The 18,646-nt window shown below is 47.1% G+C and overlaps 1 protein-coding gene across 1 annotated transcript; it reads right to left on the bottom strand.

Annotated features, from left to right (window-relative positions):
- Nucleotides 1-17,346, bottom strand: WNT2 (Wnt family member 2). The gene is made up of 5 exons (XM_074901558.1): nucleotides 17,222-17,346; nucleotides 15,524-15,747; nucleotides 12,167-12,444; nucleotides 9,001-9,265; nucleotides 1-230 (listed from the first exon to the last, which is right to left on the bottom strand). Exons 1-5 carry the CDS (start codon nucleotides 17,299-17,301, stop codon nucleotides 1-3), a joined length of 1,077 nt encoding a protein of 358 aa, XP_074757659.1. The 5' UTR covers nucleotides 17,302-17,346.
- Nucleotides 17,347-18,646: the final 1,300 nt, after the last annotated feature.

The following is an 18,646-nucleotide window of genomic DNA, read 5'->3' on the forward strand; positions in this document are numbered from 1 at the left end:
TCATGTCCTGGAGATCCAGCCAGCAGTCTTTGGTGCTTTGCAGGTGTGAATATCTACGACTTCTAGGCAGTCCTGGCAGCGCACGGCACAACACCAGTGGAATTTGCACTCGCACTTTGTCATTCTGCTGACACGGGAGGTGTCGTAGCCTCTCCCACAGCACATCACTTCACAGCTGTCCATGCCACGGGAGGTTTGGTTACAAACCCGACCAGCTGTCCCAAGCGACCCTACAAAGGAAACATAGTAAATGTCAAAAGGTGGATTTTAAGGAAGGAGAGAAAGTGTATAAAAATATGTATGGGAGACATAATATACAATGCATTTGATCCTTCAACATCACATCACCCAGGATTCAATATCACGCCAGAAAAATGCCTATAGTAAGGTAAAATTGATCTCAATTTTCTCCTAGAAATCAGATCTGGAAATGAGAAGTAAAATGGACCAAATACTTCAAGGCTCTGCCTGATTTCATTTTTCTGTAGCACCTTTTTCCTCTCCAGCAAGCAGATACCCTCCCCGAGGCAGCCGTGCAGCCCTCTTCTGTCCTCTGTGTCCAGTCCCCCAGGGCTGTGTGAAATGAGGTGGCCAGAAGGAGCACCCCTGTGGTGCTCAGGAGCTTATGGGTTTTGCAGGGGAGCTCTGAGTGGGCAGGGGAGAGCTGGGAAAGAGGAGACTGAAATTTGGTGGCTGTGAAGGACACAGTGGGCAGGGTAACCATGCTGCTGGTGGTTAAAGTCTTTGCAGAAGTGAGTGCAGAAGCAACCCAACTGCTTGGCATCGCTGCTGTGTCCACCCATGGCCCCTGTGTCCACAAGCTCAGGTGACAGCTGAAGAGTGGCTGCACTGTGCATGTCTCAACTCTGTGGAGTAAGCACCAAGGGTTCTTCTATTTCTTGATAAATATTAGAAGAAACTCAATTATAGCCTGTTGTGGACAGAAAGAGGGGTAGGGAAGCATACCACACTTCTTCATGTTCCTAATACCTCTCTGGAGTTGTGGAAATGCCTCTGCCCATCACCACATGGCACAAAATGGCCCTTTAAGGCATGTCTTACCCCAAACAGCTACTATACCACGTACGAGCTGCTGCTCATCTAATACTTAAGGTACACTGTAGAATCTATACCACAGCTGTTGACAGATTATTACCAGCAATCTGAAAACTTCATGAATACTCATTGCTTCCCCTAATTTCTTACATATAGCTATTATAAATCAATATCAGATATATCCATGAGGTCAACATTGTTCTGACATTTTCCCTAGACCCAATTATAGCTCCATTCTTCTGTTCTTGGACAAAATGGGATTCCCCAAATATTGACTGTGGAACATTTTACAAAGTCTATTCACAGGTGTACATCAAACATGAACAATTTACCTTCTTAAAGAAAAAAATACATGCAGACATTAATTCAAATTTGCTTGAGCTAGGATAGCAAGTTAATCTTAATAAAACTTAAACTGTAATTAGTCTGAAATTAACAAAAATCTAAGATGCATAAATTCTAATTTTCTTTCTTTTTTCCACTATGGGGTACTTATGGTTGTATATACCACCACTGCTGTATTGAAGCAGTTCACAACATACAAGTGTTTATTGTTCCTCTGTCCCCTACTGTCCCCCCCACCAGGGAGACTTCATGTCTTTTTGGGCCTGGGTCCAGCCACTGAGGTAGAAAGTGGTCTCAGGGACTTGAGTAAAGTCACCTCCTCAGACTGCGGTTTTTCACGTGACCAACACATGATTTATCCTCTTAGCCATGTCAGAGGAAGTTTTGCTCTTTTTGCATCTAAGTCAGGACAGGCTTCAACTGCCACCCCAGAGGAGTGTTTCAGTCCCTAGAAGGCCTCTCAGCCTTGTCTTCCATAGCCCATATTCCCATATTTGTTTAAATATTTAAATATTCATTGGGTAGAAATACACCTGGAAAGCTTCAATATCAAATCACTGGTCCAGGTCTGCTGTGGGCAGAGCAGAAGGGTGTTGCCTGGCCACCTGCCCTCCAAGCTCAGCAGATTGCCCACAGCTGCCCCGGCAGCCCACCCCAGGAGCCACTCGCCAGCTGCTGCTGGTGATGGACACTGGCCCTGGCTCAGGGATCCTGAGCTGCAAAGGTGCTGCTGCGCCAGCTAAGCAGAGACCTGCGCAGCCACCCAAGAGGGAAAAGGCAGAGGGAGGAGAAGACACGCTGAACAGAGACAGGCTCCTGCACCTGCCGCCTGATAGATCCCAGATCTCCTCAGGGTCTGAGCCTGCTCACGCTGCTGCCCATGGACCAGCGCTCTGCGTAGGATCCTTGGGGAGGCAGCTGAACAGCACTTTAGTCTCTGCCATTTGGGGTGCACCTCCTGCTGATGTAAAAACCAGTGGCATGCTGCACTGGGCATGCTCTGCACCAGGGAACTGGCAGTAACTCCAGGTTTCCTGCCCCACAGCCAGTGCTGGCACCTGAATCCCATGCAGGGGGTCCTGGGGAGGAGGAGGAGAGGTACCACCAGCAATGACCCACATGGGCACACACCAGCACTAGCAAGCCCTCTGCCATGCAGCTTTCCCACCAAGGCCGGATGCACCAGGGAAACCTGCATGATAGGGAAAGAGAGATGCCAAAAGGCCTCTCCCAGATCAGTTTTTTAGGAAAGACTCCACGCTGGAGGAAGAGAGATTTCCAGTGGCCCCTGATCTAGGCAGGATTGCTGAGTCAGGAGGATGGAGAGCTATGTGATCTGTCTGTGGTCCTGTAGGAAGCCTGAAGCAGAAAGCAAACCAAAACCTGCTTCCTGGCCACCATGTTCTCCTCCATCCACAATGCTGTGCAAACAACTGGGACACCTGAACATAAGTGCTGGTGCTTAATCAGTCCACAGTAATATCCCTTGTATGCCGGACTGCTCAATATACAACTGAATAACCACTTTTATAGGTGCTTGTCCTGCCCTCTCTGCTCAGACAGAAAAAAGGTTCAAAGGCCAAGCTTGTGACTCATATCGTTAACATTCTGCATCAGGAATTTGGTGTGAATTCCTGCTTACCTCCCTGCATGGGCTCCCCCTCACCCTTGCACTACATGATGCTTTACCTACTGATGAGGCCCAGCCCCAAAGTCCTGGTGTGCCTGGGCTGCATAACGCAGCACGCCTAGGACAGTAATCTCCAACAACTGTGATGTGGGTTAGATTTTGAAACACTCAGTGTCTTGGTCTCTGTGTGTGGTTCGTGTGAAACAAGCTGGATGCTTAAGAGCCTTTGTTGTGCCACCGTCCTGCGGCAGCCAGCCAGGCGTCACTCCTTGGAAAAGCAAAGCCACTCTCCACCTCAGCATGTTCCTGGTGAGGAACAGAGCACAGCCGAGCCACCTGGCTGTGGGAGGTGAAGGAAGACCCCACATATTCCCACACCCAGCAGGACCTGTCCTGGGAAGGGCTGACCACGTCCCTCAGCGAAGGCACAGGTTAATTTCCAACTCCAAAAGTTCTCATTTCCAGAGGTCTGGGGAAATGACACAGCAGTAAAGGAGAACCTGAGCAGGATATGCCCCCTGGTTTTGACAGGAGTTTTGCCACTGACTTCAAAAGCAAAATTATTTCAGCTGCTAACAGATAGGCAGAAGCTGGTATCATCTGATACTGCTCACAATACAACACCAACATTTACTACGCCACTAGGAGAGGAAACTAAATTATCCACAAAATGTGACAAAAGATGAAACAGATTCATGTAAAGGCTTCACTTCTGAGAAAACCCAGTATTTTTTAAAAGTTCAAACAGCATCTTCAGCAACTCTTCAGCTTCTCTCATAAGAAAGAACACAAGCAATAACTGACAGCGAGCAGCCAGGCAAGTTACTGCACTCCTTGGCGGGCACTCAGATTGCCAGGTGATGAAGACGGCAGAAGACACTAAACAAACTAAGGCAGGAGTATTTTCTAACTTCTAAAAAGTTTTTGTGCAGGCTCTTTTTTTTTTTTTTTTCAAGTGTTGGAATTTCCATGCCAACACACATTATACCTGCCAAAACATCCACAGCTTTTAATACAGCCAAATTTAAGGCCTGTACATCAAACCCTTTGACTTGCTTTGCACAGTTATTTTCTTAAGCAAATATATGATAAGTTGAAAAATATCTTTTCCCATTCCTAAAGCACTGAAGTGTGTTTATTCCTTTATAGCATTTAGGATTTGTTCCTATATAGCATATAGGATTTTTCTCTTCTATTTCTATTGATTAGAAATCTGGCTTCAAGCAATAAAGTTCATTATTTGACTTTCACCTAAAAAAAAAAAAAAAAAAAAAAAAGCAAGCAGTGAAATCCCCCCAAACATTAAACTATTTTCCACACAAGTGTTTGAGGGTGAGCTGGGGGAGGAAATATTCACAGAAAAGTAGCTCTGAAACTACATTTTAAATCAAGAAGGATTCACATGGAACCTGTGTACAACACCCCAGTATAGCAAGGCTGGAGAGAACAGGCAGCGCACACTGGAGGCAGCCCGGTCTAGAGTGGCTGGGATTTCCCAGGCCAGCAACGAAGACATGGCAATGTGCTGATAAGAACAATTTATCCAGATTCAGTTTAGAGTAAACATGTGTCTCATTCTAATTTCCATAGCCACTGATAGCTGTCATAACCTCACAGCTCCCGGAGGTACTTGGGACAATTGTGCTGCTCCCTTGCCAGATGGTGCTTGGAGAAGAAGTCATCACAAGCTCCACTGTCAGCTTGCACAGGGCTGGGACTGCACCCAATGTGTTTACAGTGTGTAAATGGGGAGATATGGGCCAAGAACTCACACAGGGACTGACTGTATGTGACTAACCTCAGTGAGAAGTTTTTGACCTATATCAAGATTGGTTTCCCTCCATGGGTTACTTACCTCAAGTACCAACACACCTTGCCCAGGCTGTACTTTAGTTTCACATTTTTATTTCGCTCCAGACTTGGCCTCATTCATCTCAAAAGCGCAGCAACCGGCTTACATGGGGTAGCAAGGGAAATAAATTAACCAAAAATAATTCCGTGAAGGACCCAAAGCAGATCAGCCTGGGCATGTGGTTTGTCACCCAATGTGCAGCTCCACATGGCCGTTCCTAGCACTGCACGTGCATCTCCACAGTGCTTTCCACCAGGACATCAGGTGCGGAGGATCTTCACACACAGCCGCAGCACCCTGTCTGCCTGTTGGGGACACAGGAGAAGGCCACCACAGCCCAGGTTCGCAACCCACACCCTACACACAAGCAGAGGCAGTGACACCGGCTTTGATAGTGCCCAAACCCGGACCACGTGAATGTCAGGAGAAACCTATGGATGACTTGAAGCACATGGCAAAGGGGTTTGCAGCAGGTCCTGAGGGAATGCTGCAGCAGCCTGAGACCACTTGCACATAGACACAACCTGCCTCTTTGCTCCACCACCGCCTTCACCCAGCTGAAGTCTCATTGCTATCAGAACAGCTGCAGTCAACACATGCTCACCAACACCATCCTGCTGCTTGCCCATCACCTCCACCTTGAGGTGTACGCTTTGGATGCAACCTCTCTGCTCCCTATGCACCACCTCAACATGCTGAGCTGAGCTCAGCCTGCTCCTCACACTTTGGTGGGGGTCTCCCTGCAGGAAGAGGCTTCACTCAAACATTGCCTAAGTTTTTTGGTTGCTCTTTGACAATTTTTAATAAACCTGTTGCAAAATGGGCGTGGGGGGGTGGGGGGGGTGTTGCAGTAAAATATTACATGGCTTTAACAGCCTCTATGAACAACAGCCTGCAACGAAGGCTCAGTGAGCAAGTGGGTGATACCTGCACTGCAAATGCTCAAACATTTAATCCTGAAGCAATCTCTGCTTGTCCACCGGTACGTTCAAAACACAATAAAGTTTCAACAGCTTTCAGTCAACCTAGCTTGCACTGACAGTCCAATAGCAATCTTTTAAAACTTAAAATGCTTCTAACAGAAGCTTATAAGCAGACAAGCAAGAAGGTTTTTAACAGCATTTTGGAGGTAAAGTTACACATTCAGAGTAAGATACATGCAACAGTGGGACTGCCACTTGTGTGGCCATCACTTTAGTTCCCTTCATAGCTTTATTTCTAACACGTTTCTCCCTGTGTAGTCCTAGGTATGCTTGTATTGGTTTCGGGAGCTGGAAATTTGCAATAATATAAGGGAGGACCATGCAAAGTGTGGCAAAATTTGTAAGTTCATGAGAAGATTTTCAAAAGCCCTCTGGGATGTCTTACCTCTGTTTCTATCAAATTATGAGTACAAAATTGGGAGTAAAAATTATTTCAGCATACATGTGAGCAAATTTAAGTGAATTCTGAACATTTCTGAAAATCTTCCTTTAGTTCTTTTCTAAAAAATCATGAAATCTTAATGCTAGACAAGAGGTGGTCAGGTTATTACATCCTTACTGAGTTGCTATTAGTGATTTCCACATACTGTATTCCTCCCAAAAGCAATGACTCCTCTCTTCCTTCTAGGAAAAAAATAATACTTCATTTTTCACACTGTGGGGGTGATCCACGTATGTACATCCAGCTGCCTCCCCCACACAGACTGCCAGACCCAGTGGGGTGTATTCCGTCCCAGCAGGCTCCAGTGGCTGCCCGCCACCAGAGAGAAGAGCCAGTGCTAAAAGCTGATGGCAGTAGACGAGGTATGTGTTTTTTTGGACAGGCCGCTGATGATACAAGCCCTGAGCACCTTTAATTTACTGGTTCATATGTGTTAGCACACCCAACCACAGAGGACACTGCCTTGGTCATTTACAGATTTTGTAGCTGTCTCCCAGTCAAGTTGTGACACTTCATATGATTTGCTCTGGGAATCTTTTATTCAGTCTCAACACTAACCAATCTCTAGATTATTTTTTTTTCCTGAAGCACTAAATTTCTTGAATTCCCCAGAGAATGAAAGGCAGAACTGTATTCAAGGACATACTAAAGAGCTGTGTATTACATTTAGCTGACACTGAGATGTTCCCCACCTATTTCCAGACAGACTTCCATAATCTCATTTCATTTCTAGTCCTTTAACAGAGCTGGCAATCTGGAGTGCTCGACCGGTCAAACCAAAGTTCATAAAGCAAAAAGGCCTGCTCAACTGCAAAAATGACCTCTCTCAAAGCCAGATCAGGTTTTGTTAGTCTGATTCTTTCTTTGCTCCATGCAAACAGCAGGGCATCCTGCATCCTGTTAAAGGTTTACTGTGGCTTGCCAAAAATGTGCTCTTCCAAACAGCAACATTCTCTGAATTCTGGGCAGCAAAGAAACACCACCTCATCCACAGCCTTATCTTGAGCTGAGCCAAAGCACGTGTCAGACCGTCATCTCTGGGCAGGCTTGACAGCATAAGGGAAGCGCGCATAATATACCGTGGTGAAAAATGCCCACTTTCCTCCATGATAACAAGACTGACAGATGAGATTAGGCCTAGTACAAAGAGATTATTAAACAGCTTTTTGACATAGAATTGGGTTGTGTACAGAGTCCCCTTTTTAGGGGGAAGAAATCATAGGTTTTACAACGAATGAGAAAACTTCAAGAAATAAAGTTTTGAATAAATCCTAGTTTGCAAAGTTAGTCTCTGCACAATGCCACAATATGTCCATTTATTCACTTGGATTAAAGTATTAGACTTTACAATACTGGTTACTATTCAAGGAACAATATGTGCTTGTGCAGGTAATAAGCATCACCTGCAAAGCCATAAATAACATTTAAAATTACCTTGACTGCTCAACTAACCAGAAACACTTTACAACATAAGTGTACTGGATGAAATTCTGGGTTCACTGAAGTCAATAGTACATGACCAGAATTTCACATATTGTTCTTATTTAAGTACAGTTGTTTTGCAATGCTTATTCCAAGTAAACTTGGATTGTAAATATGCAGCAATGCCAAAAAGAGTTGATCCGCATTGCTATCCAGATACTTACAGATATGTCATACCGGGTGCAATCTGGTACGTTATACAACCTATTAATTAGTTCCACAACATCTTTCATACATTACTCAGTCTGGCTTTCTTTTCCAAATTCCTGGTTTTCTAGTTGCTAGTTTTTACTTGCCACATCAGGAAATACTATACATGGGTCAACAACTGTTAGCAGGATTCCTGGTACTTGGCAGTGCCTTGAATCCTGTAACACTGTTAAGTGCGTCCCTATTGAAATCTCTGAAAGCAGAAAATTTCAGTGTTAATAGCAGCCCTGAAACTTTACCTCTTCCCTCTAGGGCTGGCACAACGCTTCAGCAAATGTGATGGTTATCGTGAACAGAGCCAACACCGTCCCATAAAGAGGAAGGAACAGCTGTGTCGCTCAGTGCATTGTGCTGTGCCCCACCAACTTCTATCATGTCATCCACCTGCACATTCTCCAGCTGCCTTGCACTGTTACCCACATCTGCGTTGACTGGTGCAAGCACAGTTTGCACCAAGCTGCCGTACCTCCTACATTACCGAAGGGGAAAGGTGTGTCTACAGTGAGGGGCTCCACGGTCCACAGTGAGCTGCGGGGGATGTGCAGATAAAAGTCTGCAGCAGTAGCATAACAATATAGAAGAGAAGAAATGCGACAGGAGGTGGTATTATAAGGGACACCATGGGACTTGGGGCTGCCATAGTTACATCTGGCAGCTCTGGAGGGAGGTGTCTGATACAAGTGTGCATGTGGCTGTGTACGGTATGGACCTGACTTTAGACCATAACTCACACTGTCCTAAAAGCAGCTTTTGCCTTGCAGTATCTCCAGGGCTCCACAGCATCTGCAGGAAACTGATGCTGTACATCTAGGGACATTGAGGAGCTTGTACAGAGCTGTCCTGCCAGAACATCTACATCTTCCTGCCTGTTTCCCGCCTATTACATGCATGGATTTATATATATATACACACACACACATTCAATAATAATGATAATTTTTGACCTTTGAAGTACAAATGCCTGAAATAAAACCATTCATGTGTAACAACAGAGGCTTACCTACATCCCTGTCCCTGATACAGTAGTCTGGAGAGCTTTCAAAGTATACCAGGTCATTCTTAGTTGGCTTCTTAAATCTCTTGTTAGCCACAGTGAAACCCGTGCCATCTTGATTCATGACCACCTGAATCGCTCCATTGTATTTCTTCCACAGATAATCTCCTGTTTTCCTAAAGTCTGCCATGGCCAGCCAACAGGTCCTTAGAGTGCATGATCCACTCACACCGTGACATTTGCACTCCTGTTTCAAAAAACGCTTCACGGCCTGTTTGGAAACGCAGTAAAATATACACAGGTAAAACAAACTGCAATTCATGCTTCTCAGCCCTTTTCCAGTCATCCTGTAATGCCAGGCTTGCTATGGGTCTCCAAATCACGGTCTGTAGTGACACCCACTGGTAGCATCAGGTCATCCGCACATGGTTGGCCTGCTCTGGTTGCTTGACTCAACCGCACACACAATCCTGCGGATGGTGGGCTTACCTTCCTCACTCCTGCCAGTCATCCCGAGGATCAAGATGGTCCATAGCGCTAGGACACAGGCTGGGCAGGAGGAAACCATCTGGGAAATGGGCAGAATCACTGAACATAGCCCCTTGCCCCCTCATTCCAGCTGAAGCATCACCATGCTGACCCTCTCTAGCTCACCCTTGTGAAGTTGCCTTTTGCCCTGAATAGTGTTTCAAATATTGCCCAGAAATTCATCAACAATTTATATTTAAATGATTTTACAGAGACCGTGCAAAGCATTATACCTGGGCTACGCATCAGGCCTATGTAAAATGTTAAAATATGGTATTTTTTAAAATGCTTCTAAATGTTTTAACAAACATTTTAGAATAAGACCTTCATTAGCTTGCACTGGAGAGATCATCTTCATCATTAATTTAATGTCTCAATAGCATTAAAGCCATTTCATCTTCATTTCAGACATTTAAGCTATCTGTATGATGTTGGAGAACAACAGATGGGTTCCTATACAATAAATAATTCATTCCTAATTCTGAAGATAAGGATATTTGATCTAAAAATATTATGCCTTAAGGGTTCATGAAATATGAACATTTTGGAGTTTGTACAAAAGAAACAGCATCATGGGAGGAAGGTAAGAGAGAGGAAACCATGATTAGAAGCAAGACTGATGCACAGCAAGGCAGCCTTTTTCAGTCAAGCACTTAATAATAAAGGGAGAATATATTATAAAACCAAAGTACTTTTAATTTTCTTTCCATCTTGTAAACAATATGACTACTTCAAAGAAGTCACTGACATTCCAACAACTCCACTTCATTGCCAATGGTACTATCACAAAACTGGGATTTAGGCAGATGCTTGCTTTTAATTATCTGAGTAGAAATCAGTTTAACCACTTGTACGTTTAAAACAACTTGCTGGAAGAGTGGAAGAAGCACATAGGAATGCAGGATTTCTTTTTGTCAGTGATGTTCCTGTACTGATACAAAACATATTATTTCATATGATTTATGTGGGAATATTATAAATATTTATTCTATGTATTTTTGAATTAGTAAAATCTCAATAGTCTAGTTTTAAAAGAAACCTATCAACACCCCTTTTGGGGGTGAGAAAAAACTGAAGGCAGAGGCGGTCCTACCCATATCTGAATGCCAGGCTTGCGGATGGGCTGAGGTAGTGAGATCCCTGCAAAGCAAAACCTGTGCTATTGCACTGTGGATACAAACTAGCATCCCTTTCTTTAAAGCAGGTCCCAGAGTATATGACAATGTGTTGCTTATTTTTAATCGAGTATGTTTATTAAAGTCTCTTGATCCTTTTCTAAAAAAACCTACCTGCTTACCAATACTGTCTTATTGTTTGGCATATGATTTTTTAAAACTTACTAAGATACTCAACCATTACACAAATGACTTACCAGTATGGAACTAAATCATCCCTATAGTCTTTGCTTGTGTGGTAGACTGCAGTATCTTTTGGACAGTAACATAAATACAGCCATAGTATTGCACATGCATGTCACTGATCTGAATAGCCTCATCTGTCTATATCGCATTATTTACACCTGCTGGTAATAAACAGGTGGAGTTAAGATGTTGAAGGAGAAATATTTATCAGAAAAATAATCTACTTGCAGTAGAATTCATTAAAACCGGATCTTTTATTCTAATAAGGGCTAGTTAATATAGAACAATTTTAGTTTCTAAAGGGAACTTTTTAATATAAAAAGATCAGAATATGAACAATTTATTTCCTACTGAATATAAGCAAAGGAAAACCAAAGACAAGAAACAAGAAGTCTATGCAAGTCGTTTTAGCAGTACTTGATCTAGCACTATAAAATATTTTTCTGTATTATTTCAGATGTCATGGATACAGAAAATTTTGAATATGTTTTGAATAATGAAACAGTGTATTCCAGTTTCATGCACCATTCTTACAATTTATAGCTACCACCACAAAATGTCAGTTCATGTATTTCTCAGCCCTTGCACCAGCAGTGGGCAATATGCCTGGCAACTACTCCTTCTACTCACCTACAGTAAAAGAGCAAGGATTCTTTTTGTTAAAATTGAAGAATGGTATTTTCATACAATGTATAGAAAAGGGACTTGTTTAGAGCACATCATGCCCCAAGGCCAATGCCTTTTGAAGGGACAAGTATTTTGAACTATTTTTTTTTAAGTGAAGTATTTTATTTCTGCTCATTTTGCGTTTAAGTTTACCATATGCATACAAGAATGGACAGGACGGTTTTATTCTCCAATGCTATTCTGAATTTGCTCTTTAATACTCAAGCCTGTTCTTCAGTGTGGTCTTCAGCCTCCCTTAGGAATTTGTATTCTATACTAACCAAAAGTAAAACACCTCCATATGTAAGGATTAGGCTCAAAACAAAATCTCGCTCCAAACTGATCCTGCAATTACTTGGGCTTGTGCTTAACTTCCCACACAAGGAACCACTAGGCTGACTCAGATGGGAGCACTGTTAAGCAGTTGCACTCACTCTGTCTGGAGATCTCTGCCACTCTGAACCTCCAAAGGAGACAGAAATACCATCTCAGGCTCCCTCTCATCCCTTACTTCTTCCCAACTGCTGAGACCAGTCAGCAAGGGCCAACTGTTACCAGCACCAGACCTGTGAGAGCTCACTAGAGTATCTCCAGGCATCTGTTGGATGGACACCCACCTTCCTTCCAGCTCTGTTATTGTGAAGGTTCATCAGTGCTCTTGCATCTTTTCCTTTCCGTTCTTTGGCATCCACGAAGGCTCTGGCAAATCTAACACCATAATCGATGTTATCGCTGCAGCCACCCCAGTCAAAATGGCCCTTGCTGTCCTTGGCAGAGCCTTTCTTCTTGGGATCGCAGGAGCAGGATTTCAGCTCCCCTTGGCTACATGCCCTGGTGATGGCAAAAACAACTCCAGCAGAGGAGATGGCATGTACAAAAGCAGATTCCCGACTACCTGAAACAAAAGAAGCCACTTTAAAAATTGTTGGGGTAGTTGGTGTGAGTGGCTATCCTAACTCCAGCCAGTTAGCCTGGGCTGTTTTTGCTGAGCAGAAGATAAAACTGAGCTGAAATCACACTAACACACATTCCCTGGAGCCAGAATTAGTCATGTCTTAAACTTGGACCCCTCCCTGGTAAAAGCTCATCAATATAGCGTTAGAGTTGGAAAACATTAAATGTTTGCTTCTGATATTGATTAATATACTTTCACGGATCAGTTGTTTTGTACAGATACGTGAATAGGACAGCTGGTATTTCTATCATGTTTCATTGATTTGGAAAAATATATGAAGTGCTATCTCAGAGATAGGTTTAAGAAATTATTAAATAGGGACACTGGAACAACATGTACATTGCAAAACACTGCAAATAACTTCAGAAACTAGCTTTTCCTCTTCGAAGCACTTGGAATAAATTTCCCTGCTTAAAAGGTGGTAGGGAGAAATCTTGGGTGTTATTTTCTGAAAACAAATTAAATTCATGTTCTCTGCCTAGAACCAAGCCCGGTAACTGTAATTCACACAAACAAGTTCCATTAAATCAATGGCACTGCTTGTGTCATGCTTGAGGCAGGATTTGGCCTGGCAGCTGTGACTTCTCCACACCAGCTGCTCAGGCAGTTTTCCCTTCTCTTAATGAAGACACTGTATTATACCAAAGAATATCTGCATTTCTAGACTATGCCTACTCTTAGGCTATTGGGTACATATTTCAACGTAGTAATCACTTAAGTTTATTTTAAGATATAGCACTTTACAATACAGAGCTATGTTATATTGGCACAACTCTAATTATAGTAATGGAAAATTTTCATATTTCAAAATTTTTTCAGCATGGAAAGAGTGAGAAGTGGATTTTTGTGCAGTATCTAAGACCATTAGCAGTGAGAGAGACCTGTTTGGAGGACTTGTAAGCCTTAAATAATGTTAGCACAGTGAAATAGGACCCCAAAGAGGGAATCTTATCTGAGATTTTATTGTAGGGGCAGTATTATGCCATATAATTTACAATTCTACTACATATTACTCAGTATTTCTATTCCAGTAGTATCTAGATGTTTCAGATAGGAATAGGCCCTGGACTTCCATGTGCTGTGCAAACCTTTGGCAAATGGCAACTTAAAGCTTTGCAAAAGGATTGGGCAAACCCTGCCTTTCCTACACTGCCTTCAAAAATCAGTCAGGAGATATCATGGCTTGTTACAAATAATGCTGTTTCAAAGATTATTTCTGAGAAAATGTATTCAGAAACATTGAAATTTTTTACAGTGTTAAGTAAAAAGAAATAGTTGTCATTGGAAGAGAAATGTTTCATCTGAATTCATTAAACTAATCAAAAACATTTCATTTCAAATTAGCAATATCAAGCTATATTTCCCATTGCAGTCACTGCCTGATGGTCTTAGTGTAGAGCTCAGAACTGTCTCCATGAGCCAAGAATGAAAACTCCACTATTGGAAAAATTGCATTTTTGCTTTTTTTATGAAATAGCCTCATCAGAATTAGGCCATGTTTTGCCAGATGTGTTTTCCTGAATGTCAGACAAACCTCATCAAAAACTTCATCTGATGGGTGATGTTACTGGTTATTCACAAATCACTGCTGAGGAAACATGAAGCTGGTTATGGGAACCAACCGCTTACCAGCAGCAAAGCCTGTCACCGAACGATGCTCCATGGATGAAATCCCACCGCTTGGGTCGGCATGCCCAGTGTCTCCTGTCCTCCTCCCCATTCCCACCGCTGGGGCAATGGCCCAGGGTGCTTCCCTCCTCTCTGTGCAGGCACCCTGCAGCTCACAGCCTGGACAGGCTGTCTCGGACGGTACCCGGGACATCCCGGGGACACGAGTGCCAGGACAGGGTCAGTCCCACCAGCTGTGCACCACGGCTGCATGCCCAGGTGTGGCAGCTGGTGCAAAGAGCCACAGTTTGACAGAATCTCAGCATGTTTATCACTTGGATAGGGACACCCTGGCACAGTAACAGATCTCAGCCATTTCTTTGAGTCCAAAGGACTGTCCAAAGCTCTCTGAAACTCACTAAATGGCTTACTGCAAGATTTAGATGGCAACAACACCCTGCTTAACAATCCTCCACCGAGGGTGGGAAGCTCATTGCAGCCCTCAGCTGATTGGGATCTGCAACAAGCCTGGCTCACCCCTATCATCAGACGTGTCCTCGCTTATCTCTCCCCCGGAGCCTGATCCGAGGGACCGGCTGTCGCACCCCCCGCAGAAGGCTGAGGGCCTGGGGGGCAGCGCCGTCCCGGCTCGGGCGTAGCGCCCAGGCCTCGGCCCAGGCCTCGCAGGCAGCGCAGCCCCGGCGGGACCGTACCCTGCTGCTGCGCTGCCCCAGGGAAAAGCCCCAGCGGGAACCCGCCCGCAGAAGGGGCTGTCGTCTGCTATCCCAAGGTGCTGGGGTCCTGTTGGGACGTGGGCTGCCCCTTTTGCACCTCCCCCGAGTACCGGTGCCCCTAGAGAAGGTGGGCTGTGCCGGAAAGTCCTCCGCCCGACTGCTGCATTCGGACACCTCGGTTCCTCTTCATTTTCGGTAGCCCTTAATTTGTGGGTTTAGGGTCCATTATGCACCAAAAAAAAGGAGAAGGTGGAAACTGCAGGCTAGCCCCTAATATGCCAGAATCCCCTTTCTGAACCTTGCGCGTCTTTCTGCTCTGACGCAGGCTTTTAAGCAAGCAGCACCTCTCGTTATGGTATGTGCTGCTCTGCTGACTGAGACCCGAGGATAATTTTGCATTTCCCCTTCCCTTCCTCCCGAAACGCGAAGCTAAACTTCACCCTTGCTGAGAGCAAGGGCAGCAGAAGGGGGGCCGCCGCCTCCCGTCGCTCCCCCGCCGTGACCGACCGCGCCCCGTCGGTGCCAGCCCCGGCGCTGGCCGCCCCTCCGCCCCCCCCTGCCCGCCCCAGCCCCTTCTACCCTCAGCCCGACGGCGCCGGGGAGGCGCGGAGGCTGCGCACCCGCCCGAGCCCGCGGGGAGGCACCTCCCACGCCGCGCCGCGCCCCGCGGGACTCACTGCGCAGCAGGACGCGGCCGAGGAGGCGCTGCCCCCGCTCCAGGGCGTTGCAGTCCCAGCGGTGCCGGCGGAACTGGTGCTGGCACTCGGCCGTCCAGGCGGCCACGCCGCGGCCGATGGAGAGCATGGCCTCGGGGTGCCGCCGGCACAGCTGCCGCTGCCGGCTCACCAGGCCCGGCACGTTGTCGCACATCACCCGCGACGAGCCCACGGCCCCCATGTACCTGCGGGAGGGAAGGGGCAGGGCAGCGCCGGGGGCCCGCGGCGACCCCCGGGCACCGGCCCCCCGGGGGAGGGGGGTCCTCGGCGCCCCGTCTGCGGGCAGGAGCGGACCCAGTGCTGCAGCCGCCTCTGCCTTTTTTGGTGGAAATCCTTTTAAATTAGTCTCCGATGCCGTGTTTTTTAATAACGTGAGGCATTTAGGAGAACCCCAAACCCCGCTATTACAGCTCCGTGCTGTACTTTAAAAAAAAAAAAAAAAACAACAAAAAAAACCCAACAAACCTTGACAAAAGTCAAATTACATCATCATCTGTATCCAGATGGTCTCTATTAGTCCTGAAATGTTTCGAAAGGCACCTTTTATAAAACCCAAACTATTGTAGGTGTCTTTTGAAGGGATCAAACAGAAGAAAATGTCCTTTTCTTGTATTTTCATTATTTTATACGATCATAAAATCGTTAAAGCCGTGACTTCCAAAAAAAAAAAAAAAAAAAAAAAAAGGTATATATTTAAGTGGCAGTTAAAAGACACGGTGACGAAGAGCCATCGCAATAAATAATGTTTATACGGCTATGGGCACAGATAGTCATTTTATTGAAATATGCTCAGTCTGATAAATCAGGCTTTCATCCCGCGTCAGACAGTGTCAAGGTTAAATGTGTTCCCTGAGGTTTATAAGAAGTGGTTTAACTCCTACGCCAAGACTTTTCAGTCTGGGCTTGGTTGGAGTCCCCAGTTTGAGGGGCAGGTTTGTGTGTTCCATCCTAACGCGTTGCCCGGGCCCGTTTGCAGCTGGCTCCCCTAGGCGCCCCGCGCTGGCAGCAAGTATCCTTAGAGGTCGGGTCCTGCGCTGCCCGCGGGGCTTTCAACCCTTTGCACTTGCAGTTTGCAGTTCAGCGAGGGGAAACTTCTAGGGAGGGAGGGGCCGGGGAGGGCGACGAAGAAGGCGGGAAGGAGGGGGGAGTGTGTGGAATTATTATTAATAAAAGAATATCCCTGCTGTAGCCAATTCCCAGCGCCGCCGGGGCGCGGAGGGCTGGCTGCCAGCAGCAGCAGCGCTTCCTCCGCGCACCTCGGGCGCGCTCCCTGCGAGCCTGCGCCCCTCCCGCTCCCTCCGGCGGTTCCGCCGCGCCGGCCGGGAGGTGCCCGCTGCCCCCGCCGGGCCGGGCCCCCCCGCACCCGTCAGACCCGCCGAAAGCCCCGCTCAGCCCTCGCAGCTGCTCCATGCTTCGTTCTGCGAAGGAGGCCGGGGAGCTGGGACGGGGTGTGGAAGGAGATGCCGAGACCGTCTAATCCAGCTTGCTTTAAGGCCGGGCTTTCTGGACCGGAGCAGCTGGCAGCAGAGAGCTCCGCTTGTACGAGCCTGAGAGGGAGAGGCTTCCCCCCCACCCCCGCCCTCCCTTCCCTAATTTACAATTAATCCGACCCCACCTTCCCCAAGAGCAAATAAAAATTCCTGGAATTGCACAACTTACCACCATGAGGAGGTGACTGGTGGGGTCGCCCAGACCAAGACCAGGGGAAGAGACCACCAGATCCCAGGGAGAAAGTTCATGTTAGAAACGCTTCGGTCCACATCAGGTCAGTCGCGGGGGGCAGAAGAAATCCCATGGAGCAACAGTGACCGGCAGGAGCAAACGCACCTTGAGGGCTTCTTTTTCCCCGTGGGTCAAGCGCCTGCGCATCCCCACGCACCGCCGCGGGGTTTATTGATCCCCTCCCGGGGTACGGGGGATGCCGATCGGTGCATCGCTCTGGATTCCTCTCGGTTTGCCCCGCACCAAATCCTTCAGGACAAGGAGCTCAGCCCCGCTCCCATCCTTCATCTTTGCCCTGATCCAGCTCTTCCCTGCAGTCACAGCAAAACTGAGGGGCTGGTGTGGGCTGCTCACAGACTGGGTGGGTTCTGCTTTGGTTGGTGTCTTTTTTTTTTTTTTTTTTCCTCTGAAACTCTGATGGATGAAATGATGTCAAGAGACACTGGGGGAAGAGGAGGAGGTAACACCTCTGATTAAGCAAGGAATTCCGAGGAGCCAGTTGCTTTCCAATAAGCCCACAAGCAGACAGTTAGCTCCAACACGCCGGCAGACGCTACGCGCGCTGCCGCGGAGCCCGCAGCGGCGACCACCCCGGCGGTGGGAGCCCAGCAGCGCCGGGCACCTCTCGGCGTTTGGCACGGCACCGCCGGACCCCGCCGGCTGCGCACCCGCAAACACCGAGCGCGGAACGAAACCGCTACTCGGGGTCGAGGGAAGAAGCGGAGAACGCGAACAGCCCTGCCGCGGGGTGCGACACCGTCCCGCCGCCTGCCGCGCCCCCGGGCACTGCGGCCGCGCTCCGCCTGCGCGGCCCTTCCGCGGGCACCGGGCCGGAGCCGCCTCGCCCCGCGCCGCGGGGACCCGCGCAGGGACACACACACACGCGGGCTACTCGCCCCCATCGCGGCGCTTGAAGCCCGGAGCGGGGGAGCAGCGGGGCGATGCCTCCGGGACTGGAGGCCTGTTCGAGAACAAGGAATTCAGCGACTTTTTTACTCGGTGTCACCTCTGTGAGGCAAATGCAGGGTAGCAGATACTCCAAAGAAAGAACCATCAGTAACCAGATGGAGATGCCCCAGTTTCAAGTCAGCCCTCGCTGGCTCTAACAAACTCTGAAGGTTGCTAAGGAATTTAGGGTCTGCACGGTTCTTGTTCCTAGAAGTTGCCTTCAGTTGTCAACTCCAGGTGAAAATCCTGGAAAAGCAAGCTAGGAAGCACCCTCTGAGGTCTGTTCTGCAGGCAGCACGTTACAGCCATGATTGCGTGCAGGGAAGACATCAGTCTTCCAAGGCTGTCGCACAGTATGACTTCTTGAGATCACAGACATAAAACCAGATGTAAACCTGTAGGGTTTCAGAAAGA

The sequence above is a fragment of the Athene noctua genome, chromosome 3 (assembly GCF_965140245.1).
Source record: "Athene noctua chromosome 3, bAthNoc1.hap1.1, whole genome shotgun sequence".
In the NCBI taxonomy this organism is placed as follows: Eukaryota; Metazoa; Chordata; class Aves; order Strigiformes; family Strigidae; genus Athene; species Athene noctua.